This window comes from Festucalex cinctus, chromosome 5 (assembly GCF_051991245.1).
Source record: "Festucalex cinctus isolate MCC-2025b chromosome 5, RoL_Fcin_1.0, whole genome shotgun sequence".
NCBI classification, from domain to species: Eukaryota; Metazoa; Chordata; class Actinopteri; order Syngnathiformes; family Syngnathidae; genus Festucalex; species Festucalex cinctus.
In genome coordinates this window covers 5,593,626-5,613,748 of record NC_135415.1, presented here as the reverse complement: position 1 = coordinate 5,613,748, position 20,123 = coordinate 5,593,626, and the positions used below count along the sequence as shown (strand labels likewise).

Genomic DNA, 20,123 nt, shown 5'->3' with positions numbered 1-20,123 from the left:
TTAGCATACGTCATTAAACGTTTTTGGCGGTCAAAGAGTTAATTATAGACAAAATATTAACTTTTTATTGCTATAATGGGCTAAATAAGTGAAGTATCCCTCTTATGTTATTGAGCTCATAAATGATTCCTTACAATATCAACAATGATTTAACAAGGTAGCATCAGAATAATATCAATATGCAACACTATATTTCTACTTATCTCCGTGTTTAATGTTTTCAAATGTTTCAAAATTTTCAAATGTTCGTTCACTTGACTACTCACATGGTCCTTGGGGGCTGTGTTCAACATCTCCCTCACCCAACACACCTGAATCAAATAATCAAGATCGTTATCAGGCTACTGCAGAGCTTGCTGATGAACTGATCACTGATCATTTGAATCAGGTGTGTTGGAGAAGGGAAACGTGGAAAACAGGCTGGATGGAGCGCTGAAGTTGAAAATTAGCACTAAATTCTATATACATCAGCTGCAATCTTGTATCTTGTAAAAAACTCATATAATATGTTATATATTATTAAACCAGAATTTGAAGATAGTGTAGCATTGAAAAATAATCAAAAATTTTTATGTTATGAATGTGCATTGTTATGAAAATCAAATGTGGTGTCATTCTCTGTTTAAAATAAAAATCCACACTTGTTGTGCTAATAATGAACTGACTAGGCTTGGAAGGTTGTCATTACTTTTTTTTTTTTATAGACCACACTCTTCAAACGACTAACCACAGGAATGCAGCAACTCATCCTTATATTCAAGAGGTGGTACAAATCTCAGTGGGGCCCTGCAGAAACAACTTATAGGGGCTGGTGGATGAAGCCAACGGGAGCGTTTACACGTGGCTAACGGCTAGGCGCAGGAGCACGACACCGAGCAACAGCACGGGACTGCAGGACGGAGCTGCGGTGCCGCTGTGGCGCTGGTCTCCTTGACTGTGGCTCCTGTGCGGGCCGTTACAGTTGTCGCCATAGCAACACTCCATCTTGGCTCCGGAGTTGCTGCCGTGAGCTTTGTCACAGAACGCTTTGTAGGTGCACGACTTGAGCACGGTGTCTGAAAGAGAAGTTGCACAAAGTTCACAGTTCAAGATCCGACACGTGGAACAAAGCACGGAAATCACGGAACTGCTTAAATTACCTTTAATAATATTAGCATACATTGTTATTAACTCATTCACTACCACCCATTTTCACCGAAGCAACCCAATCCCCTTCGCTCCCAACTTACTGGATTTTGACTGATGTTGCAAGGCCCACAGAATATTGTGTTCTATTTCTATCAAAAGATGGAATGTATAAAAAGAAAGATTAGAGTCTGTTCTTTCATCAGGGAAAAAAAAAAGTTTTTATCTGTTTCCATTTTGCAGCAATTAGCATTACAGGACTGTCTCAGAAAATTAGTATACTGTATTGTGATAAAGTCCATTATTTTCTGTAATGCAATTAAATAAGCAAAAATGCCATAGATTATTGATTCATTACAAATCAATTGAAATATTGCAAGCCTTTTATTATTTTAATATTCCTGATTATGGCTTACACCTTAAGAAAACTCAAATATCCTGTTTGAAAATATTAGAATATTTCCTCAAATCAAGTAAAAAAAAAAAAAAGCCATAATCAGCAATATTAACACAATAAAAGTCTTGCAATATTTCAGTTGATTTGTAATTAATCCAGAATGTACGGCATTTTTGCTTATTTAATTGATTTACAGAAAATAATGGACTTAATCACAATAGTCAAATTTTCTGAGACAGTCCTGTAGAATATAGCTACGTTTCATCATTAGCTTGTTGCAACATGGCCCTGGTTGATCTCTTATACTCTGCTGCCACCTGCTGGCTGTTTTTGTAATTACTACCATTGCTTCAACCGTTCTCTTCAGTTCAGAGGCTGCATCAAAGCCTTCTGTATGCTCTAGCATTAAAAAAAAAATAAAAAAAATAAAAAAAATAAAAACATCTTTGGGTAGTATTTAAAATTGAACATATTTATACGTTTTTGGGAGCAAATGAGTTAATAATGAATGATATTCAGTTTTGGGAGACAGACACTGATCAAGTTAATGATTCCTTTCAATAACTATGAAACAGGAAAATATAATAGTGTTTTCATAAATCATCATCACTTCAACAACCTTCCTAGGAAATCACAATGTCCTGGAAGCTGATCTTTTCATGTGTCGCTCGTGCACGTGTGCGTTTGAGCATTTACTGACGTGGTCCAGTGATGGTGGCGCAGGCGTCAGCGTACTGCGGGCAGGAGGCGGAGCCTTGTTTGTTGCACTCGTCCTCGCTGGATGCTGCACATGTGTGGCATCTGAGGGCATCGCCTTTGCAGACAGTACAGGGGAGAACACCTGATTTGAAACTAAGCATGTGCACTCACCAGACACTTCGTTAGTTACATGCGCACAATCTAATGAGATCCGCTATGAAGAATTGTTGTATTTTTTCAAAGAATTGACCTGATTTGCAAACTCATTCACTCCCAGGACATTTTCGCTGTTTTACTAGATTTTGACTGATTTTGCATGGCCAATAGAATATTGTGTCCTATTGCTATAAAAACATGGAATCTACCAAAAGAAAGATTAGGGCCTCTTCTTTTATCAGCAAAAAGATAAATAAAACATATTTCTATCTGTTTCCATTTTTGCATCAATTAGCATTAGAATATGGCTAAGTTTCATCATTATTCACAAATCTATTTAAAATAGTGGGGAAACGAGCTTTTTGATCTCTTATACTCTCCTGCCATCTGCTGGCCGTTTTTGTAATAACTACCATTACTTCAAGCATTCTCTTCAGTTCAGAGGCTGCATCAAAGCCAAAACGTGTAAATACATCTTTGGGAGCATGATAATATTTAAAATAGAACGTATTTATACGTTTTTGGGAGTGAATGAGTTAAATATCATTAGATAGTGCATGTGTAGTTGCTGAAGTGCCCATTGTATATTAGTAGGCTAACTGCACACACACATACACACACACACCCCAACTCACTAAAGTGTATATTTGGAAATTCACAGGAAAATCAGTGGCGATATTTACATTTAAAATGCTGGGTTGCTGCATTCCTAATTAAGTGTTTTCGCAATCAGATGTCACCCAACCACTAAGGATGTAACGATATCCAAACATCACGATAAAATATTATCACGATATGAAGGTCACAATACGATAATTATCACGATATTGTAAGGGGCATTGGCGATATTTACAAAAGATCACAATATTGTAAAAACAAAACAAAAAGCGCTCATGCTAAAAAAAAAAGCACAATATTGTGCTTTTGTACATAATAGCAATGCATATAAACCACCTACAATCTCTAATAACAATATGGAAGCACTTACTTGCTAATGCAAGCACACATTGATCACTTCACAAGCAAATTAGAAATGTAGAAGGCTAAAACATCCCTAATGAAAATTAAATTGCACTACTAAACTAGCGACTAGAGGGTACTAGATCTGCACAAATGGAAATCAACCTGACTTTTTTAGCAGATGTGTTCCTTTTAAATATTGTGAACATGACGACGACAATATTGTGGCATTTTAATATCACGATGTCACGATACTGCCCTTATCGTGACATCCCTACCAACCACCCTGAGGGCAAACACAGGGTTAGGGCTTCATTTAGCTGCCTAAATAACAGAGATGTGAAATCCAGTTCCAGAAAGTAAAAACCTTGCCACAGTTTGGCTTTAGCTTACAGGTACATGTACTCAACCGGCAGGTAAAAGAGGTCATTACGAGAAGCACCTGTGGCTAAAGCCAAACTCCGGCAGTGTTTTTTTTATTTTATTTTTTACTTTCTTTAACAGGTTTTCCCATCTCTGCTAAATAATAATAATAATCTCTCATTCTTAAATAATCCCTTCATTTTAAAGTTTAACTCATTCACTGCCAATGACGACTATAGACGTCAAAAATAAAATTAAATAAAATTAAATAAAAATTTTAATTAAAAAAAAAGAAATTTCAATTTAGTTTTAGTTATAGTCTTCTGACTAAATATAATTAAAGCCTTAGTCATAACTTAGTCACCTGATTGTATTTGAGTTTTAATCCAACTTTAGTCGAAAAAAATAAAGAGCAATTTTAGTCGACTAAATTGACTTCTGGAGTCGAGACCCAGTTTGTGGTCTCAGTAAGACCAAGACCAATCACTATGCACGATGGTAGCACTTAGTAATGAAATTGTTGTCATTGTTGTTATTAATAACAATTGGGATTAATAACTCTGAATGAAAACAATGTATAACTAAAACTAAATTCAAATTTCTTGTCAAAATTGGCACTGGCTGTTTGCTTGGATTTTTGACGTCTATAGTCGTCATTGGCAGTGAATGAGTTAATTTTGCACGGGTTACGGAGCAGTGCTTGCCCTGTGCCCCAAATGATTAGTTACGGCCCTGGGCTGAGACAGCAACGTCACCAGCAGCCTGACGCTGCCAACGTCTGATTAGCAGCTCGGGTATTGATGAACCAGAAACTGCCACTTGAAACTAAACATGGATATTGATATTTCAATTTAATTGCTGCAAATAAATTCACTGAAGGGTGACACGGTGGCCTAGTGGTTAGTACATCCGCCTCCCAGTTCTGAGGACTCCGGTTCAAGTCCAGGCTCCGGCCTTCGTGGCTGCAGTTTGCATGTTCTCCCTGTGCCCATGTGGGTCTTCTCCAGGTACTCCACTCTCCTCCCACATTCCAAAGAAATGCATGGCAGATTAATTGGGTGCTTGGATGGTTGTTTGTCTCTGTGTGCCCTGCGATTGGCTGGCAACCAGTCCAGGGTGTCCCCCGCCTACTGCCCAGAGCCAGCTGAGATAGGCTCCAGCACCCCCCGCGACCCTTGTGAGGAATAAGCGGTCAAGAAAATGGATAGATGGAAATGCACTGAAAAACCAAATTACCAACATACATTGAATTTGTGTTGTTTATAAAGGGGAATTCAAGCCAAAAACGTTCTTTGATGTGCGTCCCCATTACTATAAACTCGGGGTGTCAAAATTAGTGCAATAATTTTAATTTTAATTAAACAGTGACTCACTGTTCTGTAATGACCAATCACGGCTCAGCTTTTTTCTGGGTTTGGTCATGTGACTTTCCCAACCTGAGCCCTTAGACCAGTGTTTCTCAACCCTGGTCCTCGGGGCACACTATCCAGCCTGTTTTCCTTGTCTCCCTATTCCAACGCACCTGATTCTAATGACAGCTCATCAGCAAGATTTGTGAGAAGCCTGATAATGATCCTCAGCTGCATTGAAATAGGGAGACATGGAAAACAGGCTGCTGTTTACAGGACAGGTTCCACTCAAGATAAGGACATGAATTACTGGACCAATGTCCTGTGGTCTGATGAGACCAAGAAAAACTTTCAGGGTGTCAAGCGTGTGTCAGCAACCAGGTGAGGACTACAAAGACAAATGTTATCTACAATCTCAACTTCAAATTACATTTCTATGATTTATTATTTTTTTAATCCCTTAGCAACCAAACTAAAGCGAATTGTCGAGAACACCCTCAACGTGCTTCCCACTACCACAGTGTGATTAAAACTTACTGTGACCAGCCAGAGAGAGGACCAGCAGCAGGACAAAAGGAGCCTTCATGGCAGCAGACAATGGGTCCAGAGAGTGAGTGGATTAGACGAGGCAATGACACAAGAGGGGGGGATGTTCAAATTGGATGCTTTAGGGAAGCATCTCACGGCATTAAAGTCTAATCTCTCTAATCTTCATTTATGCTGCACAGCCAGAAGCTTGCACTAACCCAGGTAGCAAAATTCCTCCGGCTCATATATGGGCCACATGCTTGCGTTTGTTCTGGCCCAGTATACGGCTGGGTCCTCGGGCCAAGACCGGCCCACACACGGCAAGACGTTCTGGTTCAACATGAATGGGCCTGACATGGGCCAGTGTATTGTTAACAACAGAAAAAGGCTGTGGCTCACTTCTGGCCCACATGCTGTCTTACTTTAGGTAGCCTATAATAAATTGGCCCACCTCTGGCCCACACACGGCATACCGATATTAACTGAAAACTCTACTGTTGGCCCAGGTCTGGCCCATACACTATAAACCGATCAATTTAAGATGTGCTGCCGGCCCAAACCTGGCCCATGCACTGCATGAAAGATTATGTTGTCATGGAGATCTTGTGTCCCATCCACACTCTAAAAAGAGAATTGTTTAACCAATTAAAGATTACAAATTGAACTGTTGACCAATTAAAAAAATGCTTCAATTGTTAACGTATTACTGAATTAAGTTAGTCCAAAAAGAATATATTAAGTTTAATTGATTATGAGTTCATTAAATTTAATACTTTGAATTAGTCATTTTTTTAGATTAATATATTTAATTTAATGAACTCATAATTAATTAAACTTAATATTCACTTTGGACTAACTTCAATTGAGTGTTACCAGTTGAAACAATTTTTTAAGTTGGTCAACAATTCAATTCATAATCTTAAATTCGTTAAACAATTCTCTTTTAAGAGTGCAGTCTTTTTTTTTTTGTATTTCTGAAATACTGAAACATGACACTCCAGATTGCCGTTAAAAATTTAGATAAAGCCGTCTTCATTAGAACAGTCTGATTTGTTGCAGTTGTTGAATGGATTTAAAAGTGCTAAAATGGCAAGTGGTCCCTTGCTTTGATATTATTGATATTAATAAAATACTCTTGAGTAGTATTTTTCAGCATTTCAGAAACACCAGTGAAAAATGCAGCAATACATACAGTAAACACTAGTTAGTGCAACACAAGACCTGATATCTGTGTATGTACATGAATGTTTCTGTGACGATTAAAAATATACAAGTACATGAATACACCAAAAGTGACGAAAGGTGATCAATTTATTACTAAACACAGCAACAACAGGAGCTAATTTATTACTTAAAACATCCACAACAAGTTACTGTTCAACAATGCAACAAAACATGCTAATTTACAGACAAACCCCAATTTAACTGTCACTCAATCTGAGTCGCCGTTTTTTCGCCCGTTCTCTGTCTGCTGCGAGCTGCAACCATCTCTTCATATGGCTCTCTTTTTCGTGTTGTGAGGCTGTTGTTGTGAGGGGGCTCTTTCTGATAGCATCTGAAATAGACAACCATTTAATAAAGAAACATTTTGTTAGTACAATGCAAATACAATGTGGCAAAATTATTTGACCCTGCAGAAATTTAAACAGATTGAAAAATCTGAATATTTACCAATTAGGACAGCCTTTAATTGCAGAGATGACATTGATGTTTTCGCATTTACTCCTCTCCAATTCGTCTCCAGGCTGTTTGAGATCGTCTGCTTCATTAAACGCCACACTGTCTTTCACGTCACATCCCCGATAACACTCAAGTGGTTTATCTAAAAGGATAAAGTAGTTTATTTGAGTGTCAGAAGACAAAATCGTTAGGTTGAGAGAGTTAAGTCAAGGGTACCGCAACATACTGTATATTATTATCTGAAATTTGGGTCAATGTGGCCAGAAAGCTAAAAAATTGTGAATTGCTAAAAATGATATACAGGACGGTACGCAAATATGTTTGAGTAAGTTAAGTGTATATGTGCATGTGTTGCATTTGTTACTAGGGCTGGATGATTATGGAAAATGATCATCTATTTCTGATTGAGATTGAAATCCCAATTAATAAAATAATTATTCATCAATTTCTTTTTTTCAAGTACAACAACCTAACCTTATAAATATATGAAATTAAAGCTTCTTGAAATTTCATTCATTTCAAACATAACCATCATTACCATCTTTATTATCGTATTTATTTTATTTTTTGTGCTATGTCATATGGAAATGTGTGTTAGTATGATAAAAACAAAAAAGTCCTTGGATCAAATATTTGTATCCTTCAATTTTGAGGAAAATCCTCTTAAATACCACAATACATACCCTTTAAAATTACATGTAACAAAGAATCACTTACAGGTTGTAGTTAAGGATTCTTGAGGAGTCCTTGTTGATGTGTGCATTGGCTGGGACCATGGGTTAGGATTATCTTGAAAGAAATAGAATTTTAGATTTTAGCATAAAAATAATTTTTAAAAATGACATAAAAAAAACATGGGCAAATGATTTTTAAAAAATGAATTAAATGAACAGGAAACATATTTATGACATAACCAATATGAAAACGCGATGCCATAAATTCAAAATAGAAATTTCCTTAAAAATGTTTTGTGATTGGGCTTGTATAGGCCATCTAAAAATCACACAATATAGCAGCCATCCATACATTATCTGAACTCCTTATCATCCCTGATGTCTTTGGGCTAGTTTCCATACAAAATAACTTGCAAATTAATCTCCTAATGTTATGCAGAATTCATGTGACTTCACATTTTTCCGCAACTGTCCCACCTCACCTCAATTTACTCAGCAAACTCACATATGGGCCACAGGCGATGTATCGCCTGTGGCCCGTAATGTCACTCACGCAGGTTACAGAAGTGCACCTGCGGCTGCCCGCCAATTGAAATAGCTTGCACAAGTTAGAACATTTGAAATATGATTTACAAATCTCTAGAGTTCTAGGCAGTTTGTCCCATTAAGCTACATTTCGATAGTTTTGTAAGTGCTTGATTTAATCACGGTGTGGTCTAGTGAAGTGAATGGCGTTTTTGTTTTTTTTGTTTTTTTGGTTGGGGTGGATAATCCCAACAGAGGAACTTCGGTATCTTATTTATTACTCTAGCTAGCTAGCCAACTTTACCACACCGGAACAGATGCTATTTTAGCTCACAAAAAAAAAGTGTTCAACCACACGCCCGGTATTTCACAAACATCCATGGCAAAATTTCAATGTTATGAAATAAAACAAAATGTGAAAACACGCTTACCTAATAGCGACCCACTTCAACGTAGTCCAGTAGTCAAGTGGATGGATTGGAGTGGATTATTTATTTATTTTTTTAACAGGAAGGTTGAGAGAGGAGTGCTCGGTGTCGCTCGGTGCAATACAGCGTGTCCTGCACGGGCAGTCAATGAAACGTTAAATAAGTAAGGCTAGTAAAAGAAAACTCCGTCCCAAAACTACAACAACAAAACAAACAAGTGACTTACCGCAGTCGGTTTCCTCGTGGCTCCAAAAGAATAGTTGTGTGACTACTATCCCGACTGTTGTCAAAACGCCGCACAAAAATGAATGTGTTCATTTGAATTTAGCCGCCGGCGACGTCACTTCTGGATCCAGCGAGTAAACGCCAACGGCATCCAGCGCCGCAGCGCATACGAGTAGTACCTGTACTCCAAAGACCAACATCCCTTGCCATGGAGCATGCGCATATGCCGCCTGCTTTTTTTTTTGGTAGTGGCGGGCTGGTGGATGAATGTCTGTTCTGGCCCGGCAACGGCATCATACTTGTGTATCGTCGCAAGAAGAAAAAAAACCTGTGGGCCAAAACTCACATCACGGTCATGGGCCATGAACAGTAAATACCCTTGGCCCAGTAACAACTTGACTTGAGGATTATAAATATGTGGTATCCTCATCTGGGCCGAGTTTGGAGTATACACAGTTAATCTGTCCGGCTGTCAGCCGACACTGGCGGTAGACAGCCAGAATCGGCCCAGAACTGACTGCTATCTGGGAATTGACTTAACAGAAACAAGCTTTAACAGTTTTTCATTTTGTGGACCTAGTGACAGTTTTCAAAGGCGTTCCAAAGAACTCAAGCTTCAGTTCAGGTGGAATGTGTCAAAGGAGGTGTTGGTCATGGCTGAGAGAATGCAACGTCACTGGTATTGGGGTCAAAGCTGTGACGTATTGTACATACTGACAACACAGACTGGGAATGCAAACAGGTGTCAGTGTGACGCTTGTGTCACTCAGGTCACAGACACCAAAACAAACTGGATTTTTGTTGCCCTGCTGTACTGTATTTTACTAACCCTATGAGTTATTTTTATTTTATTAGCTGGAAATTATCCAGTTGACGTCAAACATTAGAAACAAAATATTAAAAATGTAATTTAAATAACAAAATGCACGGACTGAAATTGTAAAAATGTAAATAAACCTAAGAATATAACAGCAAAATATATTGAATAAATAACAGATTGACTAAATGATAAATACACAAAATTGTCTCAGATGTGACAAATGTCAGTTTAGATTGTTAATGTGTTCCTGTTATCATTAAGACTGGTTTTTCTTATTGTGATTGATTTGTGAACAGCTAAAAAAAGAAACCAAACCGAAGCTGCCTTCGTTAGCACTGCTGTATTGACCTCACTGGCAAGCGCGAAGGCGCTTCAATCTTTTCTTTTCTTTTTCCCCACCCCACTCTCAAAAGTATCATGCTTTTATAGTTTAGGTTTATTTACGTTTTTACAATTTTAGTCCATAAATTTTATTTTGAACAATTGTAAACGGACAATTTCCGGACAATACTGTATCGTGACGTCATCTGCAGGCGACCCCGATACAATCTGGGAGCCCGATCACATACGACACGGCAGTTTCTTACGTGGGTGGGAAATGGGTGGAGTGGCAGGACCCATGCAGTTTAAGAAACTGCAGTTACGCTTCTGGCCAAAGGTGGCAGTTGCGAGTAAAAAAGTGACCAATTCCATAACGAACGTACACAACCCCCTATCGCGGGATAAAATCTAAAAATAAATAAATAAAATAATAATCTGAGCTTTCATTTTAGCTGCGTCTTTTAAGCCAAAAGTGCAGTACATTCAACAAGCTTTAGATAACGTAGCAATGTATTGAAAGAAAGTAAGTGGAAGTCAATGTTTGTGTCATAAATAAATTTACAAGACTCACTTAAAGTTCTAGTTAGTCTTTTTATTTAAACATAATCTCATTTCATGTTAGATGCTTATTGCAGATCATCTGTATTCACAAAAAAAAACAGCAGAAAAGAGATGAACTAAAACATCATGGTTGTGTCAAAAAAAAGAACACAGAAGTATTCAAATTAAAACAGGATTGTTCAATGTGTCAGACTGTTTTCATTAACCAGGAAGTAGTGTGTATTAATGTAACAGAAACACAAGAGGAAAAAACAAAAGGCAGTTGGCCAGGGATAACTGGCTTGTGGCGGCCAAGCGTTCATAGCGACGTCGCTTTTTGATCCTTCGATGTCGGCTCTTCCTATCATTGTGAAGCAGAATTCACCAAGCGTTGGATTGTTCACCCACTAATAGGGAACGTGAGCTGGGGTTAGACCGTCGTGAGACAGGTTAGTTTTACCCTACTGATGATGTGTTGCCGCGATAGTAATCCCGCTAATAATCAAAAAATTGTGAAGCAATTTTTTCCCCTCCATGGTTAGAGGAATTTAACTATTTGTCGACTGTCTCAACTGATCTTTCAAGTGTTCAGTTTTACTATAAACATTGGCAAAGGTAGATGCGGAAGGTACAGTAGACATCAATGACAATGGAAATTTGTTGCTGATCCATGTTTGGATTGTTCGGCCTCTCTTTTGAGTTCCAATCTAGCTAACGGTGCAGTGTCAAGAGAGGAAAAGAAAGTGGCAGTGTTAATACAATCACAAGGGAATCACTGATTGTCTGTCTGCGTTTGTATTTTTCTGATCAAAGTCTGTGCAAATTCAATGCTGTAGTCAAGTTGTGGCTTTGAAGCAACGGAAAGCAGATGCTATGGCCCTCCTCAACTACTCTACCTAGAACCATTCTTGTTGTGCAGCCTTGACAATCATTTGACCCCACACAATGCCTCGAAACATCAGAAGAATAAATTATTCAGATTGTTGCTTTAATTCAAATAAAACCACCTTGGCCCAAGCTTCTCTGAGCATACTTTTGACTACGAGTCAAAAACAACCACAGCCTGCCTAAAAGTTGCATGACATTCACTCCATTAAAGCTCCGGGAATTTGAGTTGAGCTACAAGCACGGCATTGTTGTCCAGTGGCAGGATGGCCAAAAGCACGAGGGATCCACGGAATGCAATCAAAACAGACAACTACATGTGGAAAGTCCCTATCAGCATTAGCATCAGCACAGAGACAGGAAGCAGGAGGAGACACCTGTGTGGAGGAGGCGGCTTCAGGTGCAAGCTGGCACGGAGGAGGAGTTTGGACATCTTATTGGCTGGACGGACGCATGCAACAGGAAGTCATGGCTGAGCCACAGGATGCGCGTCTCACTCCACTTTTCCCATTTTGGCGATGAGCTCGTCACAGATCTTCGTCAGCTCCTCCATCTCTTGACTCTGTTGCACAAACAGGATAGAATAAAAATAGGTTCATTTCAAGAAAGTCAACCCAAAAATGTTCCTTACAATATGTTCAATAGATCCCTGTTAGTCTAAATACTTATAATATATAATATCTTATAATATTGTGTTTGCAGAATATGAAAAAGCAAAATTCGCCTGTTTTTATCTATCTCAGGGGGCGGCCATTTTGTGTTCATTTAAAGACAAAGTCAACCCAAAAATGTGCTTTACGATATGCCCTATGCAGGCACCCCTATCAGTCTAAATACTGTATTTTTGATTAATCTTGTGTTTGCAAAATATGGGAGAAGAAAAAGAAAAAAGTCAAACAAAAAATGTTCTTTACATGTTCTATGCAGCTCTATTAGTCTAAAATAGTATTTTTGATTAACACTGTCTGCGGTCCATCCGTTTTTATCCATCTCAGAGGGCGGCTATTTTGCCACTTGCTGTTGAATGATAGTAAATATAAAGAAAGTCAACCCAAAAATGTTCTTTACAATATGTTCTATGCAGCCCTATTAGCCTAAATACAGTATTTACAGAGGTGGCAAATCCAGGTCCAGAAAGTTTAGTTTAGTTTATTAATTTTTTCCTTTCGGACACAAAAAAACAAAAAACAAAACCCTGCCACTGTTTGGCTTGAGCCCCTTGTGCTAGCAAGCTAGCTAGCTAACTCCCTAGCAGGTAACCAAACACAGGAGGAGCTGGCTAGTGAGCTTGCTAGCTAGCACCTGGACCTGGATTTGCCACTTCTATAATATGTTGTATATTTATTGTCATTTCTAGCATAATCCTTAAACTCTGAATTTTGTAGTCCTGTCACTATGCTGCTAGCTAGCGAGCTCCCTAGCTAGCTCCCCAGTGCTCAGGTACCCACTAGTGAGTTAGCTAGCACAAGGGGCCAAAGCAAAACCGTGGCTGGGTTTTTTACTTTCTGGAACTGGATTTGCCATCTCTGATTTTGATTAATATTGTGTTTGCAGAATATGAAAAAAGGTAGCAAAATCCATCTTTTTTTTAGTCCATCTCAGGGCGGCCATTTTACCACTTGCTGGCGACTGAAAATGACATCATATTTGCATAGGGTACAAATAACGGCCAATCACGTCTCAGCTACAGAAAAGGACCACACTTGTTCAGGTAACAACCAATCACAGCTCACCTGTCTTCTGAAGCAGAGTCGTGATGGTCATTACCTGAGCAACTGTGATGTCATTTTCAGTCGACAACAAGTGGCAAAATGGCCGCCTTGAGATCGATATAAACAATTGGATTTTGCTGATTAACTCATATTTTGCAAATGCAACATTTAGCATAATAAGACTAGTGGGGCCACATACAACATATTGTAAAGATTTTTGGAGGGATGATATTGCCTTCAATGACCAAAATATCACTTGGGCCTTCTTGCCTTCTGCTGCAGGGCTTGTTCCAGCGACTCGTTCCTCATTTGCTCCTTCCTCAGGCTGGCGTTCAGCGCCAAGCTCTCAGAGCTCGCCTTTGCGCGCACCTGAGCGATTTCCTCATTGGCCCTGACCGAGAAAAGGTGAGCAGTCATTTTTTTTCCCAGAAACATCTGACAGACTTTTTTTTTTCCCCCCCACATATGTCTTACTTGTCCAGCTTCTCCTCTGCATGGACTTTAAGCGTCTGGTATCTCTGCTCTTCCTGCTTGACTCTGGCCAGATACTCCTGAGCACATTTCTTTAGCACCTCTTCATTCTGTAGACAAAAGCATACATGACAATTACACATTTCACTTTAAGTTTTCTTCATTGCTGTGTGGAGCAACTGAGCTATCTGCTCAAAGGATTTTTTTTTTTTTTTTTTTTTTTTTTTGCTTCATGGAACAAATGATTCATTGCTACTTGTTGAGAAACAGAATTTCTAGGACACATTTGTGGTGTGACACATAAGGAAAAATTGCTGGTCTGCTTGCCAGCCACTGGTGTCGAATCAGTTGTCAGCATCTGGCACGCATACTTGTACCGCTTTTGACCCTTTAAGGGTACCATAGTTCTTTATTTGGAATCACGTGTTTCTATTTCATCCCTCCCGGCCACCAGGTGGCGGTGCTGAAACAGCACTAAAAAGCTACATCACTTCAAGGATATTTTCACCCAAAACTGTGGTGAAGCTTTCTTCTGCGCGAGGATAAGCGGTACAAAAATAGACAGATAGATTGACAAACGTGAGCATTTACTTTCTTAAATCCTTCAAGGGTGCCCTTCATGTTCTCATAGCGCCGAAAAATGTCCGACAGTGAACGTTCCACTGAGTTGAGGTCTGTCAGAGCGGCCTCTTTCTCCATGGTGACAGCATGCAAAGCCTTCTGGGACGTCAGGCTGTTTCTCTGCTCATCCTCTGAGAGAAGGAATAACTGATATCAGTCAATCCGGTTAATATTAACTCATTCACTGCCTTTGACAAGTATACTTGTCAATTGTATTTTTTAGAGCGGTGCTAAATGGGGGCGAATCTGAGCATGCTCCACTGTAAATATCAAACTTGGAAACAACTTTACTGATGCCCAACCACCGGTAGATGACATCATTGCCCCATTTTATAGGAAATAAACACAGTTTCAGAGTCCATGGGAGAAATGGCTGTATTTTGGCAAACCTACATTTTTCTGCTGTCAATTATAAAAGAACGGGACGGGACAAAAAGTAGGGAGTCTATTCTGTTATTTGGTAGATTCGGTTTATATATAATTATTGAATGTAATATCACGTGAGTATTGGAAATGTAAAAAATTTCTATAATGACTGGCAGTGAATGAGTTAAGAAACAGGCAAACCATTAAATGCAAACAAAAAAAAATAACTTTTGTTTTTTGTTTGTTGGCTTTAACCTGTTTTACTATTGTTAGTTCATGTTAACTCGTTCAACACCCAAAACGTATAAATACGTTTTTTAATACTTTGTCCTGCACTCCCGAAAACGTTTTTATTCAGTTTTTATTTTTTTTAGGTTTTTATTTTAGAGTATACAGAAGGCTTCGATATAGCTTCTGATGTGAAGAGGTGGATTAAAGAAATTGTAGTTATTAAAAAAAAAAAAAAAAAAAAAAAAAAAGCCAGCAGGTGGCAGCAGAGTACAAGAAATCAGCCAGGGCCATGTTGCAACAAGCTCTTTTTGCCAATGTTTTCACCAGGAATGTGAATATCGATGAAACTTCACTATATTCTAATGCTAATTGCTGCAAAACGGAAACAGACACAAATATATTTTTTTTCCTGATGAAAGAATAGAGTCTAATCTTTCTTTTGGTAGGTTCCATGTTTTTATAGCACTAGAACAGAATATTCTGCGGACCTCGCAAAATCAAATAAAACATCCGGTAGCGAAGGGGGTTGCCTCAGTGAAAATGGCTGCGAGTGAATGAGTTAAGGACTTACCAATCATCTGAGCAATCGTCTTCTCGTACTCTGCCACAATCTTTCTGTAAAAGCACAAAACACATTATCTGTCTATTTCTGACTGTCTGTCAGTTTGTCATCTTCACCTCATCTCATTGACTTCCTGTCTGCTGTCATCATACTTCCTCTTCCAGTCGTTCACTTCCGCCTCTTTCGTGATGATCTTTAAAAAAATAAATAAATAAAAAAGGGCAATTCGGTATGATCAGAAATGGACCGTGCACGCAGAAAACAAATTTAAACTGATCAAGTTAGCACCTCCTCTCTGATGAGGGTTAGAACCGCCTTTTTTTCCTCCCCACTGATGCAGATGGAGTCCAGGACCTCACTTCCTGTTTTCTGCGTGCCACTACCTCCTGATTTGTGCTTCCACTTACTCGGGTCTTCATTGTGCTGAGGCAAGAGGAAAAGCAAACTGCTTTTTTTCCATACATCATATCGACATACATATTTAAACGTATTATGTTTTTGAATGTAAATCATGTACACAAACGAATAGATTGGTTTCAAGCGCCATTATTGAGAGAAAAGACAACAAAAAGGGACTGTTACTCCTTTTTTTAAAACTGTAAACAAAACTTGTCTCTCCAACGTTCTCTTCAAACCTTGCTCACCTCTCAGCTCTTGTCCCCCCCTTCCATGCCCTTCCTTGGATTAAAATATGGCCCATTCTAATCTACCAGAAGATAATCATAATCCATCTGTCACCTGAACAGAGGCCACCAACAAAAGGCAACAAGTGGAAGTGTGTTGCAGCAACTCTCCCTACTAGCACTTTGAGTGTACAAGAAAACCAAAATTATCTTTAGTGCTAAGGTCATATGATTTATTTTTTTTTAATGAATAAAAAAAATAAATCAAAGGTGCAGTTCTCACCAGTATGCAGCTGTCTGGCTCTTCTGGCATGCAAGGTACATGGCAGATTTGGGCTGAAAGAGATCATTTCAAATTATTTGCTATATTATGACCTTTTGTTACTAGCCCAAACAAAGGGTTATTTCCCATGTTATCTTCTTAGAATGTATGTTTACATGGCAAGACACGACTTGTTTGTCTTCTCAGGCAGATAAGAGCTGACTCCACTGTAGGCGCACATGACTAACAGTGCGGCACAGCTCCAGTTAATCATTTATGTTGGCTGTATGTGTAACAGTAAGGACTAATGACCTTCTTACTGTCCTGGATTGATTGACAGATTGTTTGCCCCAGCGAGGTAGCGGGTGGAAGCTGAGGCATGTTGACTAAAATTTAAAAGCTATCTGTCCCTCGGACAATTGTGGCCTTCTATGGGAGTAATAAATGAGCTATTTACCAGTGCGTCCTCACAAAAGTATTGGGACAACTGGTCATTATGCTTACAAGTGAAAAATGGAAGAATTGATTGATTTGCTCACCGCTTTGTTCCTTGTCTGCTTTGATGCATGTGCTGCTGGCCAACTTTTCCTCATCAGTTGCATGGCCGCCATGATCATCCTTTATCAAGAGCAAACATAATCAGAATGAATAAAATACAACCTTGTGATGATGCTACTACTAAGCACCACCATTCTCACCTGCCCACTGAGGTCTTTTTGCGTCGGCTGCTCCAGCTTTTCTTTACACAAGGTACTGAACATGAACATTGAGAAAAGCAGAGTGAATGTGGGGGGGCAAAGAACAAAATGTGGACATATAGGATGACAGGAGACAGCAATTTTTCAGATCTTATGTACGTGACTGAAAATGATCAATTGTGAGGATTAATATCACATTAAAAGAACACATCCCCTAAAAATTTGATTGAATAATAACAAGCCAATTACAAACATTCATTTAATCATTTAGTTGGGTAAATAGACAACAACAACAGCAAAAGCAAAAAACAAAAGGCAAATGTGAAATCAAAGTCAACATGTTATTAAATCTCATAAGAAACAGTCAGTTGATTTCCAAAATCAATCAATTTTCTGAACATCTTAATTAAAAATTGAGACTTTTATAAAAGTGCGTTTTTAAAGTGCTCTCTAAATAAAATTGGATCGGATTAGACTCGTCATGTAGAGTGGCTCCCTCCTGTGGTGCGATTGAGTAGTGTAAAAGTCCAACATGGGACTTTTCACTTGTAAACCGCTTTTCTGCATTGTCCCCATGCTTTTCACGCACACACAATCGCGAAAAATTATGAAACCACCCCAAAGAGTGATTTATTTAATTTATTTAATGGGGAGGCCAGTGTCGTTTTACTTAGCAGACGCACAACTCAAAAACCGCAAGAGGGCGACAAACTACACGTAAACGGAATAGCACCGACAAGTTCTCAGGTACCTGAAACGCTACCATGTAAGTTAATGTACGAATATAAAATACTAGTTTACAATAGATTTACAACTATAAATTAATATATAATGCTTTATTTAAAAAAAATAATTTTCATGTGTTGATAGTTAATTATTCTGTCATTTGGAATCTTGCTGGGAGGCGTTTGGATAGATATAATTGTGCCACACGAAATAAGCAGTTGGTCTTTAACACCAGAAAAACAATACATACAGGACACTTCATTAGGTACACCTACACAAGCAAAACTTCTGTTTTCTCATAACTAAAAATGTCCAGTATCCTGATAGTAAATTTTACATTTTTGTTGTTGTGGCTGTACTTCAAGAAAAAGTAATTCATCATACTTATTTTAGCTACCATCATGAAGGCATAATCTTCACAATTCAACTACTGTTACTAACAGTAGTCACCGACAGCATAGAGGTTCACTTGCCTGACTTTCACGTGCATTCGGGTCCTACTCAGTGATGGAATGACATTTGGATGATTGTCTGTTTCTATAATGCATGTGTTCTATGATTGACTAGCGACCTGTCCAAGCTGGAGTCATGAATTTAACCACCTTCTTTCGTACATGTCAATCAATACGGAATTGGCCGCACATGTTGGCTGCCCAGACTCCTCCCGCTCTTGAACTGTGAGCTGGAGACACTAGAATTTTGTTTTGTTTTTTTAAACATCACCATACTGTCCTCTGGAGTCAACAACTAGCCAAAGAGAACATCCACTCATCCAATTACAAACACCTGCCTGTGTTACTTGCTTACTGGCATACAGGTGCAGTTGTATTCCCTTTCATTACATGTCTAGTTTGATTGTGGAAGTGTACCTAATGAAGTGTCCAGTGGGTTGCTGGACTTGACGTTCAAAGATGCACAAAAAATGCAAACACACTTTGATGCACCCAGGTTCACTGCGCACAATAACGTGCATTCACTGCTGTTCCCTTCAGCAATTAGAAACAAAGCTGTGTTTGTTCAGCTTGAAAATGTGAGTCACAGTCCAGCTGGAAGAGTCTACAGTAACTGGAAGTTGGTACAATGTGAGCATTTCTATTTCTTTACTCACGTGATAATGCTGTTGCCGACCGCACTTCCTTCCTGGTAGCTGGCGGGTTTTGCACAATCAGAGTTCACGTTGCCAGTGAGCACATAATGATGAACGGAAAGGTCATGGCTCGGTATCAGGCTTGTGTCAGGGCTCAGGTTCGAGATCACGGGTGACTCATCGTCCACCTCTGAAGGATCTGGCGTGTTCAACGGGGAGTGGACTGGTAGAGACGGAGGTCGTTGCGCTTGTAATGCGGTGTTTGACCGGGATGAGGTTTTGGGTGTCAAAGTCAGGTTGAGGTTCTGGTTCAGACCAAAGATGTTGTTGTTGGGGGATGAGCCAGTCAGGTTGTTTAGTGCGTCAAACTCCTCCTGGCTGGAATTCTTATCAAAAAAATGATCTGTAGCAAAGAGAGAGAGATGTTCCTAATGTTATGGCCATCAATTTGAAAACCACAAACTTGTTGTCCACTGGCTGTAATGCTTTTTTATTTGTCATCCAGGGTTTAACCCTCAAGTGGTGACCCTCCCTTCTCCTGTTAAAACACTTAAAATGGCTGCAGGCTTCCTCCCATATATAGCCTTCACATCCTGTTAACGGCAAGCTAACGACTACAGCAGACCGATCTCAGTTGAGTCATACTTATGTGCGGAACACCCCCTCACAACAGACAGAAAGTGTCGAGTATACACTTTATACAAAACTAAAACAACCTGTGGCATTCATGAGTGAATAACTGCATCTCAAAGTTGAAGGTTCATCAATGTGCAACATGATTTGCAGCCCAGAATTGGGGCTCTCAGGCACTCGCGCCCTTTTAAGAGGGAACAGCTGTAGAGGCGCCCCACCCAGTCAGACAGAGTTCACAGTACCATGTGGCCTAGCAACAATGTCAACATTAGTCTTTACTGCCCTTTCTTAGCTAATTGAAGATGAGAAAGCGAGGCAGTGTAAAAACAGAACATGTGTCCATTTTGAGTCCGTCAGAAAAAATAAATAAATCATGTATCCTCCGAGATAATAATTATAGTACACTAGTATTAATAAAGAGAAGTTCAACCTTATCTAATGTAGTGCATGTGACTG

At 39.1% G+C, this 20,123-nt stretch overlaps 2 protein-coding genes and 1 long non-coding RNA gene across 6 annotated transcripts in view; all 3 read right to left on the bottom strand.

Annotated features, from left to right (window-relative positions):
- Positions 1-566: 566 nt before the first annotated feature.
- Positions 567-5,746, bottom strand: LOC144019471 (uncharacterized). Of its 3 annotated transcripts, none has more exons than XM_077522560.1 (3): positions 5,587-5,746; positions 2,223-2,336; positions 567-1,055 (listed from the first exon to the last, which is right to left on the bottom strand). In XM_077522560.1, the coding sequence occupies exons 1-3, from the start codon at positions 5,633-5,635 to the stop codon at positions 835-837; spliced, it is 384 nt and encodes a 127-aa protein (XP_077378686.1). In that variant the 5' UTR covers positions 5,636-5,746; the 3' UTR covers positions 567-834. The 3 variants fall into 3 exon arrangements, with proteins under 3 accessions (XP_077378686.1, XP_077378684.1, XP_077378685.1); XM_077522558.1 differs by having other exon boundaries at positions 2,223-2,363; positions 5,587-5,715; XM_077522559.1 differs by having other exon boundaries at positions 2,223-2,345; positions 5,587-5,711.
- A 1,499-nt stretch (positions 5,747-7,245) lies between these two features.
- Positions 7,246-9,143, bottom strand: LOC144019497 (uncharacterized). Its single transcript, XR_013283690.1, has 3 exons — positions 8,888-9,143; positions 7,975-8,046; positions 7,246-7,399 (listed from the first exon to the last, which is right to left on the bottom strand). It is a non-coding gene; the product is annotated as an uncharacterized LOC144019497 (long non-coding RNA).
- Positions 9,144-10,821: 1,678 nt separating this feature from the next.
- Positions 10,822-20,123, bottom strand: part of LOC144019107 (transforming acidic coiled-coil-containing protein 1-like) — a 33,639-nt gene continuing 24,337 nt past the window's right edge. For both annotated transcript variants that reach the window (XM_077521927.1, XM_077521926.1), the window contains exons 3-13: positions 19,056-19,437; positions 17,222-17,276; positions 17,063-17,141; positions 16,545-16,597; positions 15,927-16,061; positions 15,755-15,831; positions 15,648-15,691; positions 14,450-14,610; positions 13,862-13,968; positions 13,658-13,778; positions 10,822-12,237 (exon numbers count right to left, since the gene is read on the bottom strand). In XM_077521927.1, coding sequence (XP_077378053.1) covers positions 12,169-12,237; positions 13,658-13,778; positions 13,862-13,968; positions 14,450-14,610; positions 15,648-15,691; positions 15,755-15,831; positions 15,927-16,061; positions 16,545-16,597; positions 17,063-17,141; positions 17,222-17,276; positions 19,056-19,437 — 1,283 coding nt within the window. In that variant the 3' untranslated portion in view covers positions 10,822-12,168. The remainder of the gene's footprint in view (positions 12,238-13,657; positions 13,779-13,861; positions 13,969-14,449; positions 14,611-15,647; positions 15,692-15,754; positions 15,832-15,926; positions 16,062-16,544; positions 16,598-17,062; positions 17,142-17,221; positions 17,277-19,055; positions 19,438-20,123) is intronic.